The following is a 27,118-nucleotide window of genomic DNA, read 5'->3' on the forward strand; positions in this document are numbered from 1 at the left end:
AGCTTGAGTTCCACATTTTTCAACCATCCTCTGTTCCCCTTCCCCATGGCACCAAACAACCTGGGAAAAGTAGTGTATATATACATATACACAATTGTGTTTAACAAATTTCCTTATTGGTCATATTGTAAAAGAGGAATTAGAAATGAGGGGGGAAAGAAACCATGAGAAAGAAAGAAAAAAAGCATAAAAGAAGTTTTTAAAAAGTGAATATATTATGCTTTGGTCTTCATTCACACTCCAGTTTTTTCTCAGAATGTGGATGGCATTTTCCATAATAGATTTCTCAGAACTATCCTTGACTACCGAATTGTTCAGAGCAATTGTATCCAACATATAGCAATGTTGTTAATGTGTGTAATGGTCTCTTGATTCTGCTCACTTTACTCCACATCAGTTCATGCAAGCAAGTTTTTCTAAAGTCTGATTGTTCATGCTTTCAGAAAAATAGTACTTCCTAACATTCATATACCATAATTTGTTCAGTCACTCCCAATTTCCAATTCTTTGCCACTATGAAAGGAGCTTCTATAATTTTTTTTATGGAAATTCTCCCCATTTTCATAATATCTTTGAGATCAAAGGATATGCACAATTTTATTTCCCTTTGGGGCATATTCCAAATTGCTCTCCAGGATGGTTGTATCAGTTCACAACTCCACCAACAGTTCATGTGTCCCAATTTTCCCACATCCTCTCCAACACTGACCATTTTCCTTCTTTGTTATATTGGCCAGCTGCTAGATGTGAGATGGTACCTCACAATTGTTTTAATCTGCATTTCTCTAATCAATAATGATTTAGACCATTTTTCATATGACTATAGATAGCTTTACTTTCTTCGTCTGAAAGCTACCTATTCATATCCTTTGACCAATTATCAATTGGGGAATAACTTATTTTCTTATAAATTTGATTCAGTTCTCTATATATGTGAGAAAGGAGGCCTTTATCAGAAATACTGGCTGTAAAAATTGTTTCCCACCTCATTGTCTTCTTTATAATCTTGGTTACATTGATTTTATTTGGGGAAAACCTTTTTAATTTAATGTAGTAAAAATATTCATTTTGCAATATGTAATGTTCTGTATCCTTCCTTAATCATAAACTCCTCCCTTTTCCTTAGATCTGACAGATAAACTACTCCTTGTTCTACTAACTGGCTTATGCTATCACATTTTACATCTAAATTCTGTATTCATTTTGATCTTATCTTTGTATAAGGTATGAAATATTGGTGCCTAATTTCTGTCATACCCATTTCCAGTTTTTCTCAACAGTTTTTTTAAAGTGAGTTCTTATTACAGAAGCTGGAATCTGGGTTTATCAAATAGTAGATTACTATAGTCATTTATTACTGTTTATTTTATACCTTATCTATTCTACTGATCCACCACCTTTATTTCCTTTTTTCCTTCTTTAAAAAAATTATTTCATTATTTTCCAATTACATGCAAAAGTAATTTTCAACATTCATCCATTTGAAACTTTTTGAATTCTACATGTTTCTGTCATGCTCCTTTCCCTCTCAATCCCCATGACTGTGAACCATCTAGTAAATGTTGCACATGTATAATTGTGTTTAACATATTTCCATATTAGTCATGTTGTGATAGAAGAATTAGAACTAAGGGGGGGAAAACATGAAAAAAAGATGATTTTTAAAAAGTGACATAGTATGCTTTGCTCTGCATTCAGACTCCATAGTGATTTGCTCTGTGTTTTGCTTTCTCTGGATGTTGTCCTTGATCACTGAATTGCCGAGAGGAGTTGCATCCATCATAGCTGATCATCTTACCTTGTGTGAAAAGTATTTTGTAATTGTGTTCATTTAGCTTCTGGATTTGTCTTGGCAGGTAGATTCTCAAGTATTTTATGTAATCTACAAATACTTTAAATAGAATTTTTCTTTCACTTGCTGTTAGACTTTGTTGGTCATATATAGAAATACTGTTGACTTTTGTGGATTTATTTTATATCCTGCTACTATGCTAAGGTTAATTGATGAAATATTTTTTTTTGAATTTTGAAAGACAATGAGGTTAAGTGACTTGCCCAAGTTTGCACAGCTAAGTGTCTAAGCTCCTATTTGAATGCAGATCCTCCTGATTCCAGGGCAGATGCTCTATAATACTACACCACAAAACTGCCTATTTCAAGTAATTTTAACCAATTTTCTAGGATTCTCTAAGTATACCATCATATAATCTGCAAAGAATAAAAGTTTTGTTTCTTCATTGAAGTCAATTCTAATTCCTTCAGTTTTTTTTATTACTAACATTATTGATACAGTATCGAATAATAGTGGTGATTTTGGACATCCTTGTTTTATTGAGGGTTGCTGATAGTTTTGATTAAATACTCCTTATCATTTTAAGGAAAAAAACTATTCCTGTGTTCTTTTGTGCTTTTGATAGGAATGGGTGCTGTATTTTGTCCAAAGCTTTTTCAGGATCTATGAGATAATCATATGATTTCTATTAGTTTTGTTATTGAGATGGTCAATTATGTTGATTGTTTTCCTAATACTGAACCATCCCTGAATATCTGGTATAAATCCTGCCTAAGTTAGTAATAACTTATAATCTTTACTAAAATTTTATTTAAAATTTTTTATACCATCATTCACTAGTGAGATTGGTCTATATTTTTTTTCTGTTTTTGATTCTTCCTGGTTTAGGTATTGTTGTCATAGAAGGAATTTGGTAGAACTCTTTCTTCACATTTTTTTTCAAATAGTTTATATAGAATTGGAATTGTTTGGTAGAATTCACCTGTTAACTTTGAGAACCTATCAGATTGACTAATATAACAAAAAGGGAAAACAACCAGTAATGGAGAGGTGAAGGGATGACTGAAACATTAATGCATTGTTTGTGGAGTTGTGAATTGATCCAACCATTCTGGAGACCAAATAGAACTATGCCCCAAAGAGCAATAAAACTGATCATACCCTAATTACCCAGCAATTAGAATACTAGACCTATATCCAGAAGAAATCATAAAATATAGGAAAGTCCTACATGTTTCAAAATATTCAAAGCAGCTCTTTTTGAAGTGGCAAAGAATTGGAAATTGAGGGGATGCCCAACAATTGGGAAATGGTTGAACAAGTTATAGTATTTGAATTTTATAGAATACTATTGTTCTATAAGAAACCATAAATGGTTGGACTCTAGAGAAGCATGGAATGAATTACAGGAACTGATGCTAAGTGAAGGGAGCAGAACCAAGAAATATTGTATAAAACAACAACAACATTGTGAGTTGATCAGCCTTGATGGATGCAGCTCCTCTCATCAGTTCAGAGAGGTAGGATAACTTTAGGAGACCATGGAGAATGCTATTCTGATCCAGAGGAAGAAAAGCAAAACAAAACAAAACAACAACCAAAAAACACCTTATATATTTATTTTCTATCTCAAGGTTTTCTTTCTTTTCCCTTAATCCTAATTCCTCACACTGAAAAATGACTAATCTATAAGCATGTTAACACAAATATGTTTGTACAATATTCACCTGACTATTTGCTGCTGAGGGGAGGAAAGTGGGAAGGGAGGGTGGAAGGAAATTATGTAACTTAAAATATGCATATGAATGTTGATGAATTTTGAAAAGCTTTCATAACATGCAATTGGAAAAAGAAAAGAAAATATCAATAAAAAATGAATTCGTTTGTTAATCAAACTGACCCTGAAGATTTTTTTAAGGAGTTCATTGATGGCTTGTTCAATTTCTTTTTCTATAATGGGGTTATTTAAATCTTTTAATTCTTCTGTTAATCTGGACAATTATTTTTTTTTTGTAAATCATCATTAATTTCAATTATATTGTCAGATTTATTGACAAATAGTTGGGCAAAATTGTTCTGTCCTTGTCATTGATGGTGACTTGAACCTTTTCTTTTTTGATATTGGTAATTTGGTTTTCTTTTTTAAATCAAATTAGCCAAAAGTTTATCTATAGTATTAATTTGTTCATAAAACCAATTCTTAGTTTTTTGAAAAGAGAGAAAAGTATGAACAGGGATAAGATAGAATGGAGAGTAATCATAACTGTGAATGTGAAAGGAAGGAAATCAACCACAAACCAGAAGCAGATAGCAAAGGGGATTAAAAACTGGAATCTTACAATATGTTGTTTATAAGAAACCAGTTTAAAGTAGAGATACACACCCTCCAGGGTAAAGGAAAAAGCCTGAAGCAGAATCTATTATGCCTCAGCTGAAATAAAAAAAAAGAGCAAGGGTAGCAATCCTTATCTGAACCAAAGAAAAAGCAAAAATAGATCTTATTAAAAGGGATAAGGAAGGAAAACTACATCTTCCTAAAAGTTACATAGTCAACGAAGTAATATCAATACTAAACGTACATATACCAAGAGTTATAACATCCATTTTCTTAGAGGAGAAACTAAATGTGTTACAGGAAGACATAGACAATAAAACTATACTAGTGGGGGACCTCAATATCCCTCTTACAGAATACAATAAATCTAACCACAAAATGAACAAGAAAGAAGTTAAGGAAGTGAGTAGAATTTTAGAAAAGTTATAGAACCCTGGAGAAAATTGAATTGGAATAGAAAGAAATATCTGAAATGGATTATATTTATGCAGAATCATGTTTAACATATTTCTGTATTAGTCATGTTGTGAAAGAAGAATTAGAACTAAATAGGAAGAAACATATAAAAAAGGAAAAAATATAAAAGAAGTTAAAAAAATTAAACTAGCATGCCTTGCTCTTGTAATTCAGACTTCATGGTTTTTCCTTTTGAGGTGGATGACCTCTTCTATAGCAGGTCTCTTTGATCACAGAACTGCTGAGAAGATATACCTCCATCATAGTTGATCATCTCATGATGTTTCAAATTAATATGTGCAATGTTCTCCTGGTTCTGTTCTCTCATCATCATTTCATGCAAGTCTTTCTAGGCATTTTTAAAGTCCAACTGCTTATGATTTCTTACAGATCATATTTTTATTAGTTTTTAAAAAAACAACTTGTAGCTCTAATTGAATAACTTTTTATTTCACATTTATTTCTCAGATTTTCAAATTTTCTACTTAATTGTTTAGTTTTCATTTGTGTATATATATATATATACTTGGAAATCTATTTCATTAAATATCTATTTCCCCCTAGTAGGATTATATTTACCTTTGTGGGAATTTACTTTTAGGGTTTAAGACCTTATCTTTTCTGTCTGATAAGATAAAATATAATGACAATTGTTCAAGGTTGTATTATCTGATCTGTATCTCCTTCATACTTGAATGCTTTCTCTCTAGCTTCTTTAAGTATTTTTGCTTTGACCTGAATTCTCTGAGTTGTGATATTCCTGGGAAGGACCAATTTGTTCTTTTTGTTTTTATTTAGCTACAGTTCCAAGATATCTAGGCAATTTTCATTTAAGATTTTTTTTTAATATAGTGTGCATTTTTTTGTTAAAATCTTGATTCTCAGATAATCAGATAATTTGTTAATTCTTAGGTTATATTTTGTTTATTGTTTTTCAGAGTAATTAGCTTTTAATATTATATTACTTATATTTTATTCTGTTTTTAAATGTTTTGAGTAAAACCATTTCTTTTTACCTCCTTGAGTCATTTTCTGAATGACCCATTTCAGTTTTTAGGAAATTTAATTCTTGGGCAAATTTTCTTATTATCTTTTCTAAAGTTTCAATTTAGTTCTTCTTGTCTTTATTCCCTAGTCATTTCATTTTGTACCTATTGTTTCTTTTCTTCAAGTTACTCTTATAATCCTGAGTAGGATATTCCCTCTAAAGAGCTAATATTCCTAGTGAAATCCTCTCAGGGTTAAAATCATTAAAACAAAGACAGACTATTTATCTTAGAGGGAGAAAGAACCTGCATTCCAAGCCAGGCACCCTCCCAATTCTGATGAGGGGGAAAATAATGGACTATTTCCAGAGAGACCCTGCATTTTTAGTTAGTCACCTCTTTGATTATAAAACTATCTTAACTGGGAGAAGAGTAGACTGTTCCCATGAGAAAAACCTTGCATTCCAATGAAACTCATAAGACTCCTCTTGTTTGATGATAATTAGACTTTTACTTCAATAAGATAGTTATAATCCTGAAGGTTATTCTCACCATCTGGATGGTGAGGTAATATTTTATGAAAACCTTTCATTCTTTTCTTTGTTGCTCTGGTAGATTTTCACAAGTAGAATGTAACTCTGAAGACTAACCAATGAGTTGACAGATAGGGAGGCGGAAGGGATCACATTAGGTCATATAACCTTGCTTGACTGTCAATTCAGGGCAGATCCTTGATCTTCACTACCTTTGTGAGACTTGGAGTGTGCACTTTTCTTGAGAAAAGTCAAAATAAACTTTCTTTTTTGTTCAGAGGAGTCTTTATATTTTTTTAAGTGGATTTTTATCCCACGCAATCCTTATAGCCAAAACATTTTTCTCTCTGAAGTTCTACTTGGACTTATGGTGGATGTGTTGCATTCTTTGCAACTTGGACTTAATCATTCAAGAGAATTTCTTCATTGCATGTTGCTGTTGTTGTTTTAGTTTGTATATAGCAGCAAAATATGGCTTGTGGTGGGAGTTCTGCTTTTTATTTTTTGTTTAAAAAAATTTTATTTTTATTTAAGGTAATGGTGCTAAGTGACTTGCCCAAGGTCACATAGCTAGGCAATTATTACGTGTCTGAGGACAGATTTGAACTCAGATCCTCCTGACTTCAGGGCCAGTACTCTATCCACTGTGCGACCTAACTGCCTCTCTGCTTTTTATTCTAACTTTGCTTGTTTCTTTTGATTAGACCTAATTGGTCCAGACTATGGTGTCACCTCAAAGAATTATTTAATCATATCTCCTATTATGGTTTCAGGTCCAGGCTGTCTGGATGCTAGTTATGCCAGTGTTTCTTGGATACACCTCTGAAACTCTTCTTCTCAATGTCAGTAGTCTGGAAGACCTGCTGTTGAGGCCTTTTTCTCTTTATGCCCCCTTCCCCGCCCCCCCCCCCCATCTCACTACAATTCTAGATTCTTCCTGGGTCTTTCTCTAGTCTTGTCTTTCTTTTGAAATTCCTTTTCAGTTTCTGTGGGCCTGCTTAACATTTATCATTCTATCTACTCTCAATTGTCTGTTTAAAAGTTTCCATGGTGTCCTATCATTTTTTGTTGCTATGGACTGGGTAGAGGTGTCTGTAGTTGATTCTCCTTATTTCTTTTCAGATCAATTCATTTTGAAGTTTTGTTTTGTTGGGGAAATTTTTTTAGTTTTTTTGCAAGGCAATGGGGCTAAGTTCCTTGCCCAAGGTCACACAGTTAGGCAATTATTAAGTGTCTGAGGCCAAATTTGAACTCAGTTCCTCTTGACTCCTGACTGGTGCTCTATTCATTGGGCCACCTAGCTGCCCCTCTCATTTTAAAGTTCTAAAGTTTATATTTGAAAACTAAAGTAAACAGAGACAATGGTCTGAGCATGATTAATTTATTATTTATGTTATCAGTAATCAATAAATTGAGTCAGTGTCTCTATCAATGACCAAAGACTATAAGATAGCACTTATTAGCCTTCATATAGTGAATCAGGGATAGCAGTTTCTCTGACTTCTAGGAGAGAATTCCTGTGATTGAGAAATGTTCATTGTTTGAGTCTTCCTGCAAAGTTAGAAATAGGGACAAGATTCCCTGATATCCCTCAAGGATAACAAATTTCCTTGGGGCAAGATTACAGCAGTGATTAGCAGGAGAACTAATTTTTTAAGCTTAGCTTTAAAGCAAAGAAATAAATGAATGTAACTTGAGCAATCTTACAAAATGGGAAAGTAATACAGAATAGGATAGGTTAAATAAACAAGATAGAATCAATTATAATATAATAGAGAATCAATTTAATTTCTTCACTTTGGGATTTGTGGGAGATCTGGGTTCTTTTTGATGCTTACAGATAGCTAAGTCCCCTCAGTCCCCTTCCTTAATATTCCTTAAAGAAGGAGCAAGAAGTGCAAGGATGGAGGTGGGGTTAATATTTTTTAAAAAATATGTTCCTATGTTCTTTAGTTTCTCTCCCAAAGTTTTGCAATCTTTGGTAATACTATTTAGCTTCTTTGAGGGAGTAGAGATCATGCCCTATTATTTCTCAGGAACAGGTGACACATAGTCACATAGCTAGTAAGTTTCTGAGGTTAGATTTGAACTCAGATGTTCCTGCTCAAGCCATTGGCACTCTATCCACTGTGCTATCTACCTAGCTGCCCAGGACTACCTAACTACTCATAAAAATAAAATATGAATATAGTGAAAAATAAGCAATAATGAAGTTGACCTCTAATTATGATGATTTGTTTACCCCTTCAGAAGAAATGAATAAATAACTGCTCCCTACATTCTTTACAGTTATGATCCTAAAATACAGAGAGAGAAAAGGAGTAATTCCAATGATTAAAAAAAAAGCAAATAATTTTGATAAAATGGCTTCTTCTTCCATTTCTATAGTCATCAGAACTACAGAGCATGCATTCCTTCCTACTGGTTGGTCTTATTATACATCAGAAAGCAAGGATGTCAAATGTCTTTCCTGTTTCCTTAAAGTACCAGTCTAATATACAAGTAAGGAGTATACAGCAACCTTGCAACGCTATATTTTATGATTCTGTATATATTTAGGTTTCTTTCAATCCTTATCTGCTCGAACAGTTACTTTCCAATATTGTATAGCTTGTAGATTCTAATGTGGTGCCTTGTTTTATGCACACTTGTTTGGATGAAGGCTTTGAAGAGGTTTTAATTTCTTATAAAATGCATGGATGGGTATATGGGTTTTAGCTCAGAAATTTTTTTTTAGTAACTTTCTAAATTAAGACAGATTCTGGATGGTTCCTGTTGCAAAAAGTCCATCTTCAGGATAATTGGAACTATAATTTGTTATTGTTATTTTTGTAATTTCAGATAGGGTAGAACAAATCAATCATCAGTGATCGAATTCTGAATACATTAACATATTTTTATGTAATTACTAAATAAAATTCTAGAAGTACTAACATTGAACTAGGAGACTGGTATTGTAGGGGATCATTGATCAGTGAAAAAAAAACACAAAAAGTTATGAAGATTCAACATCCCTACCTAGGATGGGTCAGTTTGAATTTTAAGATACCAACACAGATGACTTTAGACTAGATAACAAATTGTATGACCTAGAAATCTGCAGAGAGATATAGGAGTATATACCATTGAAAGATGAACTACTTTAAAGATTACCTGTTTTGATATAGTGTTTTACCAGTACAAGACTTGTTAATTGGGGATGAGGTCTTATTAGTTACATTCCTCGCTAGTGAAAATTTTCGTCTTATAAATATAAGATCCATGGAAAATGGAAAGTATTATAACAATACAAAAAAGAAAATTACAATATTTGTCTAGATTACAATATTTGTCTCTGATATAAAAAATAAAGATTACAATATTTCTCTCTCTATCCAAGGTTTCTCTGCATGAATATGACAACTTACAGCTATGGGAGCAATTATTTGGCAGTCGAAACCAATGGATTTTTTTTTTTACCCTTTGTCACTCCATAATGATATTTTTTTGGAAAAAACATAAAATCACAAGACTGCTTTCATTTTTATAATGATAAATTATACAGTATTACAGAGTTCCTAATATTTAGTAGAAATTTAGAGAAATGCAATTTGATATTTCCTGACACTATTGGTTTATAAATATTTTATCTGCATATAAGCAATAACAATTCTTTTAAAACAGGAACTAATCTTAAATCTTCACCACTAGGATTGTGTTGTTGCATTGATTTATTAAATTATTATATTCTCAGTATATTTTCATATTTTTAGACTTGTAAAAGTAAAAAATAGATATATATACATATGAATTGTAGATTTTGATGAGGCATTTTCTTTTCAGTTTTCTGCTTATAAATTAAACATGATAAATTTGATTAATAATTTTGTATGTTGCATGGATTCTTCTATCAATTTGCAGGGCCAAGAGCAATATTTCCCCCCGCCCTCTTTTTATGTAGCCCTAAATTGTTATTTTAAAAGATTTCCACTAAATAACAGATGAAGTCTTTAAGATGTATAAAATCAGTGTATTATATACACACAAATGTAAATGAAAGCCTCAGGTTAAGAACTGATGTGTATAAATTGTTTTTACTTAAGTATATTAATAATCTAATTTTGACATTTATGATAAAAGGTAATATAATATGAATGTCACGTTCATTTTTCATCACTTTCTTTGTAGGTATTGCTTCCATGACAGTACCAGTGTATATCGCAGAGGTTTCTCCACCCAATTTAAGAGGCAGATTGGTTACTATTAACACACTATTCATCACAGGAGGGCAGTTCTTTGCAAGTGTTGTTGATGGAGCCTTCAGCTATCTTCCAAAGGATGGATGGAGGTATGTACACTATTCTTATATTTAACATTTAAATATGTAAAGTATCAAGTTTAAAAATATCTAGAAGAAGAAGCTGCGATGATTTAAAAAGTTACAAGGAACTTAAGGTTGCTTATAATTAGTCACTTCTCAATTTATGTGACAGTACCTGACTACATGGTTTATGTACTTTTCAACAACAAAAATAACCTGAAAATTGACAAATGCTAATATTTGATTATTTAGTCTATTAATTTATATTAGTCTAATATTTTAGTCTATTTAATTTTAAAAAAATTTAAATAGTCTAACATGATACAGAATGAATGGTATGGTTTCTTTCTTTTTTACAGCATTTCAATGATGGGTTCAGTAAATTATTTATATAAAATAATCTTCAGAAAATTATTTATATAAAATAAGTGTGGTAATACTTGACCTTCAACAATATTAAAATGCTTTTGATGAATTATTAGTAAATTAATCTTTATTACTCTTTTGATTTAGTCAGGTAAATTTTAACCTAAGGAATTGGATTTCAAATAAAATGTATAATACTGCAAAGAAAAATGTAAAATTTTACATTTGCAGCTAGCATAAAATTTGTACATTTGTTGGCTCAGCTGAAGTTGGATGAGCCAAAAAATGATGTGAAGCTTTTTATTCAAGTGAATTTTTCAATTCAAATGAATTTTATAAAAGTAGATATACACACACACTTTATATATATATATATATGTATATGTATATGTATATGTATATGTATATGTATATGAATTCATTAAAATTCAAAGATATGGAATTGTGTTTGGCTGTACATGTCCAAGACTTTGTGGTTTAATTCATGGCAATTATACCCTTACATCGCTATCAGTCAATTAGTAAGAATATATTAAGTACCAGACATTTGCTAGGCTATACTAGGCTCTAATACACAAACAAAAAAGAGCAAATGAATCCCAGATCTCAACAATCTTATATTTTAATGGGGAACAGTACACACACACATACACATACAAACATGTATGCATATGTACATACATATATGTATGTATGTGTTCATATATGGAGTGCATAGAGATATATTATATGTGTATATTTAAATACACAAATATTTGTGTACCTATGCCTACATATATAACATATATATATATATATATATATATATATATTATATGTATATGAGCAAGGAGTGATGAGAGCGATGAGAGCCTCTATGATAGTGGTCCCCCAGGGGAATGGTGAGAGAATAAGAGAAAGGTGTATATACAAGGGATGTTATAGGATAATTCTGAGAAGCTTTGATAATTTGGTTAGCTATGTGGATGAAGGAGACTTCTCTGTTGCGGTTGACATTAGGATTTTGAATCTCAGTGACTGGAAGATTTGGTGATGCTCTTTATAGAAATAAGGGTGTTAAATCTTTAAAATTTAAACTTCGTTGATAGAGTGCAAGACCTGGAGTCAGGAAGATCTGAGTTCAAATCTAGCCTCTGACACTTAATAATTGGGTGATCCTGGACTTACTTTCCTCACCTGTAAAATGAGATGGAGAAGGAAATGGTAAACTTCTCCAGTATCTTTGTCAAGAAAACCACAAATGAGTCAGACACAATTGAAATCACTGAACAGCAACAAAGGTAACTAAAAATATGATAAACTTCCTGCACCAGAGTGCTTTCCCTAATTGCAAGGCAATAATTATCCTTGCTTCTTCAGAATAATCATAATTCACATTTATATCTTAATTTAAGATTCACAAAACACTTTTCTCAAAACATCTCTGAATGGTAAGTAATGTAAGTATCCCTCTTTTATAGATGATAAAACTGAATCTCAGATATATAAATAAATGTTAGAGCCATATCTTCTTTTTCTGTTTCTGTCTTTTATGTTACTATCATGTGCTTTTATATTACTGTCATAATGATATTAAGAATAAGAATAGTGTTGTATAGCTAAAATTTCTAATATGAGGTGAGTTTTTTTTGTACCACTATTTGGGTTAACATCATAGTGAGATGCAACTATTCCTAAGGGTCAAAGAATCAGATGAAGATATTTTCTGCCAAGATGGCAGAAAACCTCAACAAAAAGTAGGCTGTCTAGCTCCTCTGAACTTAACTCCTGAAAAACCTTGACATTTGCAATAGATTGAAAAATGATCAAGAGATCTCTTGAGAAATTACTTTAATATCTTCTAACTAGGATCACAGAGCTAGGAGCTCAGAAGTAATAGGAAAAATGATCACAGAAAGCAAAATTATTGTTAACATGTCTGGAGGTGGGATATATGTGGTTTGTAAGTCTTTATATCTGGAAAAAATAAGTGTGGAGGGCTGAGTTAAAAGAAAACTTCAGGATGGAAACCTTCAAAGCCTGTGGGAATGGCAGTTGAAAGTGATGATCATGTGTGTTCCTATAGTGTTCCAACCATGACCGCAAGGGCCCAAGGCCTCTGCAGTCAGTACCTTCAGTGTTAAAGTTGACACTGAAGACTCAATACTTTGAAAGTCAAATACTCAATAGAGCACTCATCTTGGAGTCAGGAGGACAGGAGTTCAAATTCAGCCTCAGACATTTACTGTGTGACTTTGGGCAAGTCACTTAATTGCTTCTCATACAGAGCCATCTCCAGTTTTATCTCCTCACTGACCCTGGATAGCCCTGGAGGAGAAAGTAAGGCTGATGGCTTAGCACAGTCCCCCTCACTCAAATCCAATTCATGTGCTTGTCATGGTATCACCTCCCTGATGTCATGGTGTTCTTTGAGAAAATGAAGGACAAACATTATTACTCAAAACCTCTGAACTTCTATAGAGGGCCTAAACCTTGGTAGGCAGAAATCATATAAGTAAGCCAAAAGATGCTCAAGACTAAATAGGATTCTGGGCCTTTTAGAAGCTTACTCCATCTTCTCTTCATGCTTCATTGGGGAGTGACTGACATCTTACTGACTCCATGACTGATTATCAAGAGTTCACTCTGACTCCCTTAGTATTTCTACACTTAGAGTACTGATTTCAGAACCTATGAGATGGAGCTAGATTCAGAACTGCCCAAAATAAGACCTCAGTCCCTTTGATTTTTCAGTCTGGATTTAGACTTTCTTGAGGTGCCCCCACTCAGAGACCTCAGATTTCTCATCTTTATCTTTTTGAAGTCTTGGACAAAATGGAAGAACTTCTTGTTGCCTAATTTTTATCTTCATCATTGGTCTTTTGGTATGTAGGAGAGCCCAGGTTCTCTGACTTTCATTTTGTAATTTTGACTTGAAAATATTTGTTTTTATTCTTCAGAAATGTGTGATCACTTAATTAAGCATAGTTTAAAATTGATCATAGTTCTCTTTTTTTCTTTACATGATTGTGATTATTTTGGGTAGATGAAAAATGAAATGACTGGGAATGGACAGAACAAAGATAGTGCAGAAAAGGCAGATATTCACCTGAGCTCTCCTCCAAATATTTTAAAATAATACTTCAAAACAAATTGTAGAGCACCAGAACCCACAAAAGAACAGAAAGAAACAATTTTCCAGGCCATGACAACTTGGAGGGTCAGCAGGAAAGGTCTGCTACACCAGAGTGAGAAAGGAGAGCAGTCCAACATAGTTCGTGCCAGTCCAGGCTGAATGCCAGCAAACTAAGAGAAAAAGCCTTACTGAAGAAATGACAACAGTGGTATTTTCTGGATCTCCCATTCTATAGATAGTAAGGGGGTTAAACAACCAATCAGAAAGAGCATACATCATGGACAGTACTATTACAATGCCTATAATTGGATCTGGGTCACAGTCCTGGGTCTGACTCCAGAGGCTGGGAGGAGTAATTGCACACCAGAGCTTATGGCTACTGGGGAGCAGAAACCTTGGGAAAAAATTGCTTGTGATTGGGCAACCCAGATCACAGGCCAAGAGAACAGTTATACACCTCTTCTTAGATCATATCACCTTGGAAGAGCCCAAAATTTTCAGGTCCCCTAGGACTATCCTGAAAAAAAAAACTGCAGAAAATGCTGAAGCTTGGGATGGTGTCCCCTTCACTCTGGAAGCAGAACCCCATTTTAACCTTGAGTTCAAAGTCAATATAGCTGGAAAATGAGCAAAGAAAAGATACTCAGCATAGAAAGTTACTATGGCAACAGGAAAGATCAAAACACAAACTCAGAAGAAAACAAAGTCATAAAGTCTACATCCAAAGTCTCAAAGAAAAATATGAATTATTCCTAGACCACGAGCTCAAAAATGATTTTTTAATATTTTATTTAGTTCAACCACATGCAACAGTTGTTTTCACCAGTCTTTTTTGCAAGTTTTTGAGTTTTACTTTTTCTCTCTTCCTCCCCTCCCCTCCTCCTCCCCTGACAGAAAACAATCTGATATAGCCTCTACATTTCTAACCATGTTAAACATAGATCCAGATTGATCATGTTGTGAGAGAAGAATCAGATTAAAATGGAAGGAAAACAATAAAGAGAAAAAAATGACATAATACATGACTGCTTTTAAAAATTGAAGATAATCTTTGGTCTTCATTTAAACTCCACAGTTCATTCTCTAGATATGGGAGGTATTTTCCATCACATGTCTTTTAAAATTGTTTTTGATTATTGTACTGCTGAAATGAACAAGCCCTTTGTGGTTGCTAATCGCCTCATGTTGTTGTTACTGTGTATAATGTTCTTCTGGTTCTGCTCATTTCATTCAATGTCAATTAATGCTGGTATTTTAAGGCTTTTATGAAATCCCATCCCTCACAATTTCTTACAGAACAATAGTGTTCCTTCATATACCTCAATTTGTTCAACCATTCCCCAGTTGATGGGCATCCCCTCAGTTTCCAGTTCTTTGCCACTACAAAAAGAGCAGCTATAAATATTTTTGTACATGTGGAGTTTTTACCCTTCTTATTATCTCTTCAAGATACAGACCCAGTAATGGTATTGCTGGATCAAAGGATATACTCATTTTTATTGCCCTTTGGGAATAATTCCAAATTGCTCTCCAGAAAAGTTGGATTGGTTGACAACTCCATCAACAATGTATTAGTATCTCACTTTTCCCACATCCCCTCTACCATTGATCATTTTCCTTTTTAGTCATATTGGCCAGTCTGAGAGATGTGAGGTGTTAGTTACCTCAAAGTTGCTTTAATTTGCATTTCTCTAAAAATAATGATTTAGAGCAATTTTTCGCATGACTATATATAGCTTTCACTCAGTGTATCTGTTTCAAATATGTTTCTTGTAAGCAGCTTATTGTAGGATTCTGGTTTTTAATTCACTCTGCTATCCACTTCTGTTTTATGGGAGAGTTCATCCCATTCACATTTACAGTTAGAAATACCAGTTCTGTATTACCCACCATGCTACCATGCTCTTCTTGTATTTTTTCCTCCTTTCATCTTATACCTCCCCTTTAGTCTTTTGTTTCTGAATATTACCTCCCTCAATGTGTTTCCCTCTTCTATCTTCCCCCTTCCCTTTTCTACTTCTTCCTTCCCTCCCTTCTATATGTCCCTCCTTCCTCCCCCTCCTAATATTTGATAAGTTAAATGTCTTTTTTTTGCAAGGGTTAAATGGCTTGCCCAAGGCCACACAGCTAGGTAATTATTAAGTGTCTGAGGCCAGATTTGAACTCAGGTACTCCTGACTCCAGGGCTGGTGCTCTATCCACTGAACCACCTAGCCGCCCTGATAAGTTAAATTTCTAAACTCAACTGTGTGTGTGTTTGTGTGTGTGTGTGTGTGTGTGTGTGTGTGTGTTAATCCCTCTTTGAGCCAAATCTGATGCAAGTGAGATTCAGGCGGTTCTCACTTCCTCCCTTCTTTCCCTCTATTGCAATAGTTTCTTTGCACCACTTCATGTAATGCACTTGAGTTCACTCAGCCTCCCACTTCCTCCTGTCTCTTTACAATACCACACCTTTTTTATGAAATAATTTTTAATCATTACAAGGAATTCATAGAAATACTATGAATGTCCACACCTTCAACCTAAGTATATTTCCTTTAATACAGTTATAATTTTCAAGAGTTTTGAGAATCTTCCTCCCAAGTAGGGATGTAAACAACTTAATCTTATTGAATAGCAGGTCTTTTACTTTTCTCCTTTTACCTTTTCATGTATCTCTTGAGTCACCTATTTGAAAATCAAATTTTCTCTTCGGCTCTGGCCTTTTAGCTAGGAAAGTTTGAAAATCATTTATTTCATCAAATGTTAGTCTTTTCTCCTGAAAGAATATGTTCAGTTTTGCTGGGTACTTGATTATGGATGCAACCCAAGTTGTTTTGCCTTCTGGAATATCATATTCCAATCCCTATGAGTTCTTAATGTAGATGCTGCTAAATTCTGTGCAATCCTGACTGTAGCTTCATGATATTTACATTATTTCTTTCTGACTGCTTTTAATATTTTCTCCTTGATTTGGGAGTTCTCAAATTTGACTAGTATATTCCTGGCAGTTTTTATTTTGGTATCTCTTTCAGGAGTGATCAGTGAATTCTCTCAATTTCTATTTTACCCTCTGCTTCTAGGATATCACGAGAGCAATTTTCCCGAAGAGTTTCTTGAAAAATAAAGTCTAGGCTATTTTTCTGGTCATGACTTTCAGGTAGCCCAATAATTTTCAGATTCTGTCTTCTGGATCTGTTTTCCAGGCCAATTGTTTTTACAATAAGAGATTTCAGATTTTCTTCTAGTTTTTCATTCTTTCGATTTTGTCCTATTGTTTATTTTTTAAAAACTAATTAATTCATTAATTTCCATCCATTTGTACATGCATATTTCCAAGTTCCAAAATCTCCCTTCACCTTCCCTTCCCAACCCCTTCCCCTCAGCAGGCAATAGTCAAACGTATTTACAAATTAATAATTTTTGTCATGAGGAATTAGGATTAATGGAAAGAGAAATGTAAGAGATAATTTTTATGAAGTGTTCATCAGATTTGGAGGGGTTGTTTTTCTGAGTGTGTGTGTGTGTGTGTGTGTGTGTGTGTGTGTGTGTGTGTATGTTTTCTTTTGTTTTTGTTCCTCTGGTTGAGGATAATATAGTCCATAACCAGTCAAATACTCTAGTCCTAGCTCTTTGTAATTGTCAAGAAGAGTTGCTTCTGTCAAGGTTGTTCATCTCATAATGTTGTTGATGTGTACATTGTTCTTTTGGCTCTACTCCTTTTACTCAGCATCAGATTCCATAAGTCATCCCTTGCTTCTCTAGAGTCTGACCATTTATGGATTCTTTTAGACCAATAGTATTCCATAGAATTCATGTATCATAACTTATTTAGCCATTCCCCAATTGATGGGAATCCCCTCAATTTCCACTTCTTTGCTACTATAGAAAAAGCTAGAATTGGAATTTCTGGATCAAAGGGTACGAACAGTTTTATGGCTCTTTGAGCATAGTTCAGTATTGCTCTCCAGAAAAGTTAGATCCATTCACAACTCCACCAGCAATGCATCAGTGTCCCAAACCTGCCATAACCTCTCAAACACTGATCATCTTCCCTTTTTCTCATCTGGGCTGATACCTCGTTGTTGTAATTTGCATTTCTCTAATCTATAGTGATTTATTTTATTACATTATTCATTACCCTTTATTACATGTAATTTTTATTGTGTCATGGTCTGAGAAGTGTATATTATTTTAAGGTTTTTGTGCCCTAGTACATGTTCAATTTTGGTGAAGGTGCCATGTACTGCTGAGAAAAAAAGGTATATTCTTTTCTATCCCTATTAAATTTTCTCCAGGGGTCTATCATATCTAAGTTTTCTAAAATTCCATTCACCTTCTTAATTTCCTTCTTGTTTATTTTGTTGTTGGACTTAGTTAATTCTGAAAGAAGGAGATTGAGGTCTTCCATTATTAAAATTTTGCTATCTATTATGCCTTGTAATTAATTCAGGTTGTTCTCTAGAAATCTGGATGCTATACCACTAGGTGCATACATGTTTAATAATGATGTAGCTTTATTTCCACTGGTGCCTTTTAAGAAGATGTAGTTTCCTTCCTTATCTCTTTTAATGAGATTGATTTTTGCTTTTACTTTGTCTGAGATTAGGATCGTTACCACAGATTTTTTTACTTCTGCTGAGGCATAATATATTTTGCTCCAATCTTTTACCTTTACAATGCTTCAGATTAATTTCTTGTAAATAACATATTGTAGGATTCTGTTTTTTAATCCATCCTGCTATCTGCTTCTGTTTTATGGGACAGTTCATTACATTTACATTTACAGTAAAGATTATTAATTCTGTATTTTCTTCCATGCTATCTTTCTCCACTTTTATTTATATCTTTCCTTTTCTCTTATTCCTCCTCACCAAAATTTTACTACCTTCCCCCTTTGACTTTTTGTTTAAAAAGTTTAACTTTCAAGAAATTACTTTAATGAGTTAGAAAAAATTGTAAGTAAATTCATATGGAGAAATAAAAAGTCAAGAATTGCCAGGAGCTTAATGAAAAAAAGTGCAAAAGATGGTGGCTTAGCCCTACCTGATCTAAAATTATATTATAAAGCATCAGTCATCAAAACTGTTTGGTATTGGCTAAGAAATAGAGTGGTGGACCAGTGGAATAGACTAGGTGTAAAAGCAGGAGATGATTATAGTAATCTACTGTTCCATAAATCCAAAGAGTCCAGCCATTGGGATAAAAACTCCCTCTTTGATAAAAACTGCTGGGATATTTCAAAGTTAGTATGGAAGAAACTTAGATTAGACCAACACCTCACACCCTTTACCAAGATAAGATCCAAATGGTTACAGGACTTAGACATAAAAAACAATACTATAAGCAAATTAGAAGATCAAGGAGTAGTTTACCTGTCAGATCTATGGAAAGGGGAGCAGTTTATGACTAAGGAAGGGTTGGAGAACATCACCAAAAACCAATTAGATGATTTCTATTACATTAAATTAACAAGCTTTTGCACAGATAAAACCACTGGAACCAAGATCAAAAGAAATGTAGTAAATTGGGAAATAATCTTTACAACTAATGATTCTGACAAAGGACTCATTTCTAAAATATACAGAGAACTGAGTCATATTTTTAAAACAAAAAGCCATTCCCCAATTGACAAATGATCAAAGGATGATCAAAGGCAATTTACAGATGAGATCAAAGCAATCCATAGCCATATGAAAAAAATGCTCTAAATCATTAATTATTAGAGAAATGCAAATCAAAGCTTCTCTGAGGTACCACCTCACACCTCTCAGACTGGTATATGACCAGAAAGGATAATGATCATTGTTGGAAGGATTGTGGGAAATGTGGGACACTATTACACTGCTGGTGGAGCTGTGAACTCATCCAACCCTTCTGGAGAGCTATTTGGAAGTATGCCCAAAGGGCAACAAAAATGTGCATACCCTTTGACCCAGCAATACCACTAATGGGTCTCCTCACAAAGGGTATTTAACACCCTGTTAAGTGAAAAAAAAGGCCTATTAGGGGCAGGTAGGTGACTTAGTCAATAAAGCCCAGGCCCTGGAGTCAGGAGTACTTGGGTTCAAATCTAGTCTCAGACACTTAATAATTACCTAGCTGTGTGGCCTTGGGCAAGCCACTTAACCCCATTTACCTTGCAAAAACCTAAAAAAAAGGCCTACTGTCTCTCCCACTTTACCCTCCCCCCCACACCCCCATACTTCACTTCTGAAGAGATGATGAAAAAGGGTAAAAAATATTCCTTGTACAAAAATATTTATAGCAGCCCTGTTTGTTGTGGCAAAGAATTGGAAATCAAGTAAATGTCCTTCAATTGGAGAATGGTTTAGCAAACTGTGGTATATGTATTTCATGGAATACTATTGTTCTATTAGAAACCAGGAGGGATGGGATTTCAGGGAAGCCTGGAGGGATTTGTATGAACTGATGTTGAGTGACATGAGCAAAACCAGAAAAACACTGTATATCCTAACAGCAACATGGGAGTGATGATCAACCTTGAAGGACCTGCTCTTTCCATCAGTGCAACAATCGGGAGCAATTTGGGGCTGTCTACAAAGGAGAGTACCATCTGTATCCAGATAAGGAGCTGTGGAGTTTGAACAAAGTTCAAAGACTATTCCCTTGAATTTAGAAAAAAAACCAGATATTTTATTGTCTGATCTTTTTACTTCTTAGAATTCTTGTCTCTACTCTAAGGATATGATTTCTCTGTCATCACACCCAATTTGGATCAAGGTACAACATGGAAACAAAGTAAAGACTGACAGATTGCTTTCCGTGGGGGAGTGGGGGGAGGGAAGTAATATTGGGGGAAAATTGTAAAACTCAAATAATATCTGTAATAAAAATTAATTTAAAATTTTAACTTTCGGTTTATTTTCACTTCCCTTTTATCAATCCCTTCTTCCTTTGTTTTACCCTTTTCCAGTCCCCCTTCCCCTTTCTTGCTGCTTAATTTAGATTTTTAAACCCAAGTGGGAATAAATTTTAATTTCCTCACTGGGCTAAATCTATTGAATATAATTTACTCAGCATTCACATTCTCCCTTCTTTCCTTCTAAAATTATAAATCTTTGGGCCTCTTCCCTTGGTGCTACTTTTTGCTCTAATATTATTAATCAGGTATCATCACTCAAAGTTTGATTATTTGATTGCTTAATAAGCTCCTGTTGTTATCTAGATATCATCACAGATTGTTTACTTGTTGCTTGATAAGCAACATTGACTCAAATTATAATTATAATCATTTTTTATCTTACCCCTTTTTCAAGTATCTTGCAAGCACACACACTCCTCCTCACAAGCCAAAGTATGGTCCAAAGCCAAATCATTTCTTGAACTATTTGTGCTCCTCCCCAAGGTCTATTTTCTTTTACACTTTACCTCCTCACAAAGGGTATTTAACACCTTGTTAAGTGAAAAAAAGGCCTATTAGGGGCAGGTAAGTGGCATAGTGGATAAAGCACTGGCCCTGGAGTCAGGAGTACCTGGGTTCAAATCTGGTCTCAGACACTTAATAATTACCTAGCTGTGTGGCCTTGGGCAAGCCACTTAACTCCATTTGCCTTGCAAAAACCTAAAAAATGGCCTATTGTCTCTCCCACTTTACCCTCCCCCCCAACAAACCCAGGGTACTTCACTCCTTGTTAAGTGAAGCACTGGTTAATTCAAACTCTGATCTAATTAACTGAGAGAATATTGAAGAACTGGGAGGTTCTGGAGGTCTCAGCTGACTTTAGAAATGATTTGAAGTAACAGAGACACTGTATCAGGTCCTCACAGTTTATAGTGCTTAAAGGGCTCTTAGTACTGGGAGGCTCTGAAGGTCTTACCTGAGAACTCTACAAATGATTGTAAGTTACAGAGACACTAACTCAGGACCTCACAGTTTATGATGCTCTCATTAGACAAGGTGCTAAGCACCTTGTGATTAAAGTGAATCAAAGTGTAATGAGATACTTAAGTTAAAGTTAACACTCTTGCTTTTTTTTCAAGGCTTTTTGTCTCAAATATAGTGATGTCATCTTGGACCTCTTCAATTGAGATACAAGACCCAATTATACCTATATTCTTTAGGTTCTTTCTTTTCATTTATATTCTACCCTCTAATTATCCTTAGAGAAGTAAAGTTCTAAAGGATTAGAAGTGTTGTATCTTCCCTTTTAGGGCTGTATACAATTTGATAGTCAAACAACATTTGTTTAAAATAGTTTTGTTTTAGCCATTCCCCAATTGACAAATGGTCAAAGGATGTGCAAAGGCAACTTACACATGAGGAAATCAAAGCTATCCATAAGCATATGAAAAATTGCTGTAAATCATTACTTGAGGAATGTAAGTTAAAGCATCTCTGAGGTACCACCTGATACCTCTCAGACTAGCCAATATGACCAGATAGGATAATGATCATTGTTGGAAGGGATGTGGGAAATCTGGGACACTAATACATTGTTGGTGGAGCTGTGAACTCCTCCAACCTTTCTGGAGAGCAGTTTGGAATTATGTCCCTTTGATCCAGCAATAACACTATTGGGTCTGTACCCTGAAGAGATTATGAAAAGGGTAAAATTGTCACTTGTACAAAAATATTCATAAAAGCCCTGTTTGTGGTGGCAAACAATTGGAAATTGAATGAATATTCATCAATTGGGGAATGGCTTAATAAACTGTGGTATATGTATGTCACGGCACACTATTGTTCTTTAGAAACCAGGAGGTGTGGGTATTCAGGGAAGCCTGGAAGGATTTGCATGAACTGATGCTAAGTGAGATGAGCAGAACCAGAAGAATATTGTACACCCTAACAGCAACATGGGGGTGATAATCAAACTTAATGGATTTGCTCACTCCATCAGTGCAACAGTCAGGAACAATTTTGGGCTATCTGTGATGGAGAATACCATCTGTATCCATAGAAAGAATTGTGGAGTTTAAACAAAGACTAAAGACTATTATCTTACCTTTTTTTGATACTTTCCCTGTGAGTGTTTTTCACTTTCTTCTTCAGACATGATTTTGCTGTTGACTTTGAAAGTAGTTTTCTATAGTGAGTGCTCTTTTGGCTTTTTCGTTCATCTTTGCTTTTTCGTTCTGCTCCTGGGCTATATGGAACATAGATCCAAGTTTTTATTTTTCTGGCCTGGGGTCTGATCCCTGGCTTTTTGTTGGCCAAGATGTTGCCTATGCAGTCCAGGCCTTGCCTTCGCAAAAGTGTATTCCCTTCCTTTTGTCCAGGTTCTGACTTAACAGAGGATTGTTCCCAACCCAGTCCTGTCTTTTACCCCAGTGTTTTGAGGGTTCAGACTTTGTTTAGGTTTGGATCCTCCCTGCTGGCTTGCTATCTAGCTGCTGGGACCTCTGTTATTATTAACCTTTTGGGACCTGGATTGTACTGTGGCTAAAAACCTCCTGCTGGCTTCCTGCACTCTCCTGACTCCTGGACTTTACTTCCCTTTCCCCCCAAAGAGACAGACCTTCACAGAAGATGCTCCACCATGTGTACAGTTGAAAACATTTTTAAATCTTCTCTTTTTCTCAGTGGGATCTGTAGTGTGAATGTCAGAGTAGAGGTTTCATTTATCTTTGGTAGTGAAAGGCTCTGGTAGCATGTTAGCTTCACACCACCATCTCGGCTTTGTCCCCAAAGTTTCCTGTTTTATTGTTTCTTGATTTCTCAGAAAGTCATTAGCTTCCCTTAGCTCCATTCTACATTTAAATAATTATTTTCTTCAGAGAGTTTTTAATTTCTTCCATTTGGCAAATTTTGCTTTTTAATTCAGCATTCTTCTCTTCATTGACTGTCTGGACTGCTTTTTCCATATGACCTAAACTGGTTTTTAAGATGGTATTTTCTTAGTTTTTTTTTGAATCTCCTTCACAAAGCTGCTGACTTGGTTTTCACAATTTTCCTGCATCATTCTCCTTTCTCTTCTCTCTTTTCTCTCTCTGTCTTTCTTACTTGATTCAAAATCCTTTTTTGAGCCCTTTTATAGCCATCTCTCATTTTACTTGGATGCTTTGGATACAGAAGCTTTGACTTTGTCATTTTCTTAGTGTGTATTTTGATCATCCATGTGACCAATCTTACTGTTTATGGTCAGATTCTTTTTCTTCTGTTGTTTGCCCATTTACTCAAACTATGACTTGACTTAATGTACTTCCAAAGCTTTGGGGGATTTTGGAGACACCCCCATAGGGACTCAATTCCTTCATGGTCTTCTGAGAAGCAATGATCCAAGACAGTTACAAAAGACTTAAGACGAAAGTTGCTTTCCATCTCCAGAAAAATAATTGGTAGAGTTTGAATGCAGATAGGAAATACATTTTTTTAAGAATTTCTTTTTGTTTTTTTAGTTTTTTTTGTGGGATTTTTGGGTATGTGTTTTCTTTCACAGCCTGTTTTTGGCATGACAAGCATATCAATGTCAAATTGCTGGTCTAATGAGGGGAGGAGGGAAAGGAGAGAGAGGGAAGAAAAGATTTGGAACTCAAAAATAAAATAAAATGTTAAAATTATTTTTACATGTAATTAAGATTTTTATATGTAATAACATTAAACTTTAAAAAACTTTTTGAAAAAGATGAAGTGACTGAGGAAACAAAGGTATGAGCTTCCAAGCCTTTTGATTAATAAAGCATGGCAATTACCTAATAAATCAGGAACAGAACTCTTCCTCTCCTTAGGATGGTACACTGAATACAGGGATGGACAGATTATTTTTATATGTGAAAAGCAAATAAAATAAGATTAGTTAATTAAAAAGAAACTATATAACATCTGATTTCTAATTGTAGGAAAGGTTATGGATTTTCCAAATTGGAAGAGGGAAAGAAAAACAGGTGTAATATCTTGAATTCAGAAAATGGAGTATCAAGTAGCTGTTAAAATAAATAAAAAACATGGAAATAAGTGATTGATCAGTATGAGAACATTTTTTTCAGATAAAATATACAGTGCAATGTGAGAAGAGGCAGTTTCTAGGTAATTAATAATGAACTTATTAACTAACCTATCTAACAACCAATAAGTTGATGGTCAGTGATTTCTCTCAGAAAACCAAAGTCAAAAGCATGGACAAAATAAATGCTCTAATTTTTTTTTAAGGAAATGTCTCCGATAAGTGAAAATCAAACTCATTGGTGGACATTTAAAGAGGAAGTAGTCTAGAAATCTTTAGCTGTTACAGTCTAGAGAAGGGAATTCAACTCTTTTCAGACCATTCTGGCTGGGTTTCTCCTTCATGAACTGGGTCACCATAAGTTCTAATAGGGTAGAATAAAGACAGAGACTCTTCTCCATGGGAAAAAAATCATATAAACTAGATTATTTTTACACTCTGAACAGGAGTAAGATTTCCTAGTTGGGTGAGGTGTGGTCCATGATTAAGGAATATGTTCTCTGGAGGAAACTCATTAATCAGAGATTGTTTTTTCAGGGGCTGGCTCTTAAATGAATAAATAAAAGGAGAAAAGTTAAGATACTAATTTAATAATTACTCATTTAAATAATAGCAAATAATAATTTGGCTCAGCAAAAACATTTTTTAAACAATTTCAACAACTGAATAAAGTTTTCTCACAAAAATTGGACTAAATGCATAATTGATTAGAAAGGGAACTGAACTCACTCCAGAATTTAGTCACAAGGGATGGGATGGTCAATGAGGTACACTCAGGTCCCTCCTACCAACACCTGCTTCTCCAATACCGTCAATTACTTCACATTGTGTATATAGTTCTTCTATGTACTATAATATATTAGAATGTTATATTACATGCTATATACAAAATATATACTTTAAACCATTTAAGTTTAAGGAAACAACATTCTTTTATTTGTTTGGCTATTTATTTTTTAACATTCACTTTTTAAAATTTTGAGTTGTGAATTCCTCTCCTTTTTTGAGCATCTCCCCCCATTGGTATGTGACAGTTTTTAGTCAGAGAAGAGAACATAGGGAACTAGAGCAAAGGTACCTGATCTGAAGGAGAAAGAGAATTATCATGGAGTCAACACCAGTCCTGTTCCTCCAAAAATTTCTCGAGTTAGAGACTGAGACTGGTGAAAAGTGAGTTCTATAGAGGGTATCAGGCTCAAATAGCTATGAAGCTAGAGTTCCTATGGCAGGAGCTGGACATCCAACCTGTGGGTATATGAGGCCCATATTCTGGTGCTGCCATGGCAATTATAAGAAGGACTTGAAATTCAATAAATCAAGGAGCTTTTTAGGAATGAATTAATTAAATGTTTGACCTCATGTAGCAGGTGAATGATGTTATAAATATCCAAATGATCCTTGACAGAAAAAATGTTCTAGGGGGGCTGCTAGTAAAGTGGAAGATGTCAGAAAGTAGAATGTAAGGGGAAATCATTAAGCCACCAAAAATGCCAGGACGTAGAAAATTCAGTTTAAAACTTAGAATTTAAACAGATAAATCATCAGAGAATATAGTATAAGTGAAGGGAAAATGGTTATCAGAACATCTAAAAGACTATAAGCAACTCTAAATAATTATTGTAAGATGAAGGAAATGGAACTAAAATTTGTAGGATGAAACCAAAACAAGGTTTCTAAATGACAATGTGCAGATCAGTTAATTGGGCATGCAATTAAAAAAAAAAACTAGAAAAAAAGAGCAAATTAAAAATCCCCAACTAAACATCAAATTAGAAATCTTGAAAATACAAGGAGAGATTAGTAAAATTGAAAGCAAGAAGAACATTAAACTAAGAAATAAATTAGTATCTGATTTTATGGGAGAAAAACAACAAAATAGATGTCATTGACTAATTTGACTAAAAAGAAAGAAAATGAGTTACCATTAGCAAAAATGAAAAGGTCAAATGCGTCACCAAAGAAGAAGTTAAAACAATTGTTAGGAGCTAGTTTGTCCAATTTTATGTCAATAAATCTAAGAATCTAAGTGAAAAGGATGAATATTTAGATTTAGATTATATATTTATATTATTTAGATTTTTAGATATTTAGATTAACTGAATAGAAGTAGAATACTTCATCCTATCTTAGAAGAGAAAATTGAAAAAGCCATTAATGACCTCCCAAAGATAAAAATCATCATTACCTAAGGAATTCACAAAAGAATTTAAATTATAGTATTTATAATTACAAACATTTAAACAGCAATTCCAGTACTTTGTAAATTACTTGGGAAAACAGGCAAAGGAGAAGTTCTACCAGATTTATTTTATGACTCAAATATGACACTGATACCTCAACTAGGAAAAG

At 34.0% G+C, this 27,118-nt stretch overlaps 1 protein-coding gene across 1 annotated transcript in view; it reads left to right on the plus strand.

Annotated features, from left to right (window-relative positions):
* SLC2A13 (solute carrier family 2 member 13) overlaps positions 1-27,118 on the plus strand; it is a 222,416-nt gene that overhangs the window by 20,932 nt on the left and 174,366 nt on the right. Inside the window, exon 2 of the mRNA XM_074194836.1 lies at positions 10,270-10,429. Coding sequence (XP_074050937.1) covers positions 10,270-10,429 — 160 coding nt within the window. The remainder of the gene's footprint in view (positions 1-10,269; positions 10,430-27,118) is intronic.

Source organism: Macrotis lagotis, chromosome 7, assembly GCF_037893015.1.
Source record: "Macrotis lagotis isolate mMagLag1 chromosome 7, bilby.v1.9.chrom.fasta, whole genome shotgun sequence".
Lineage (NCBI taxonomy): Eukaryota > Metazoa > Chordata > Mammalia > Peramelemorphia > Peramelidae > Macrotis > Macrotis lagotis.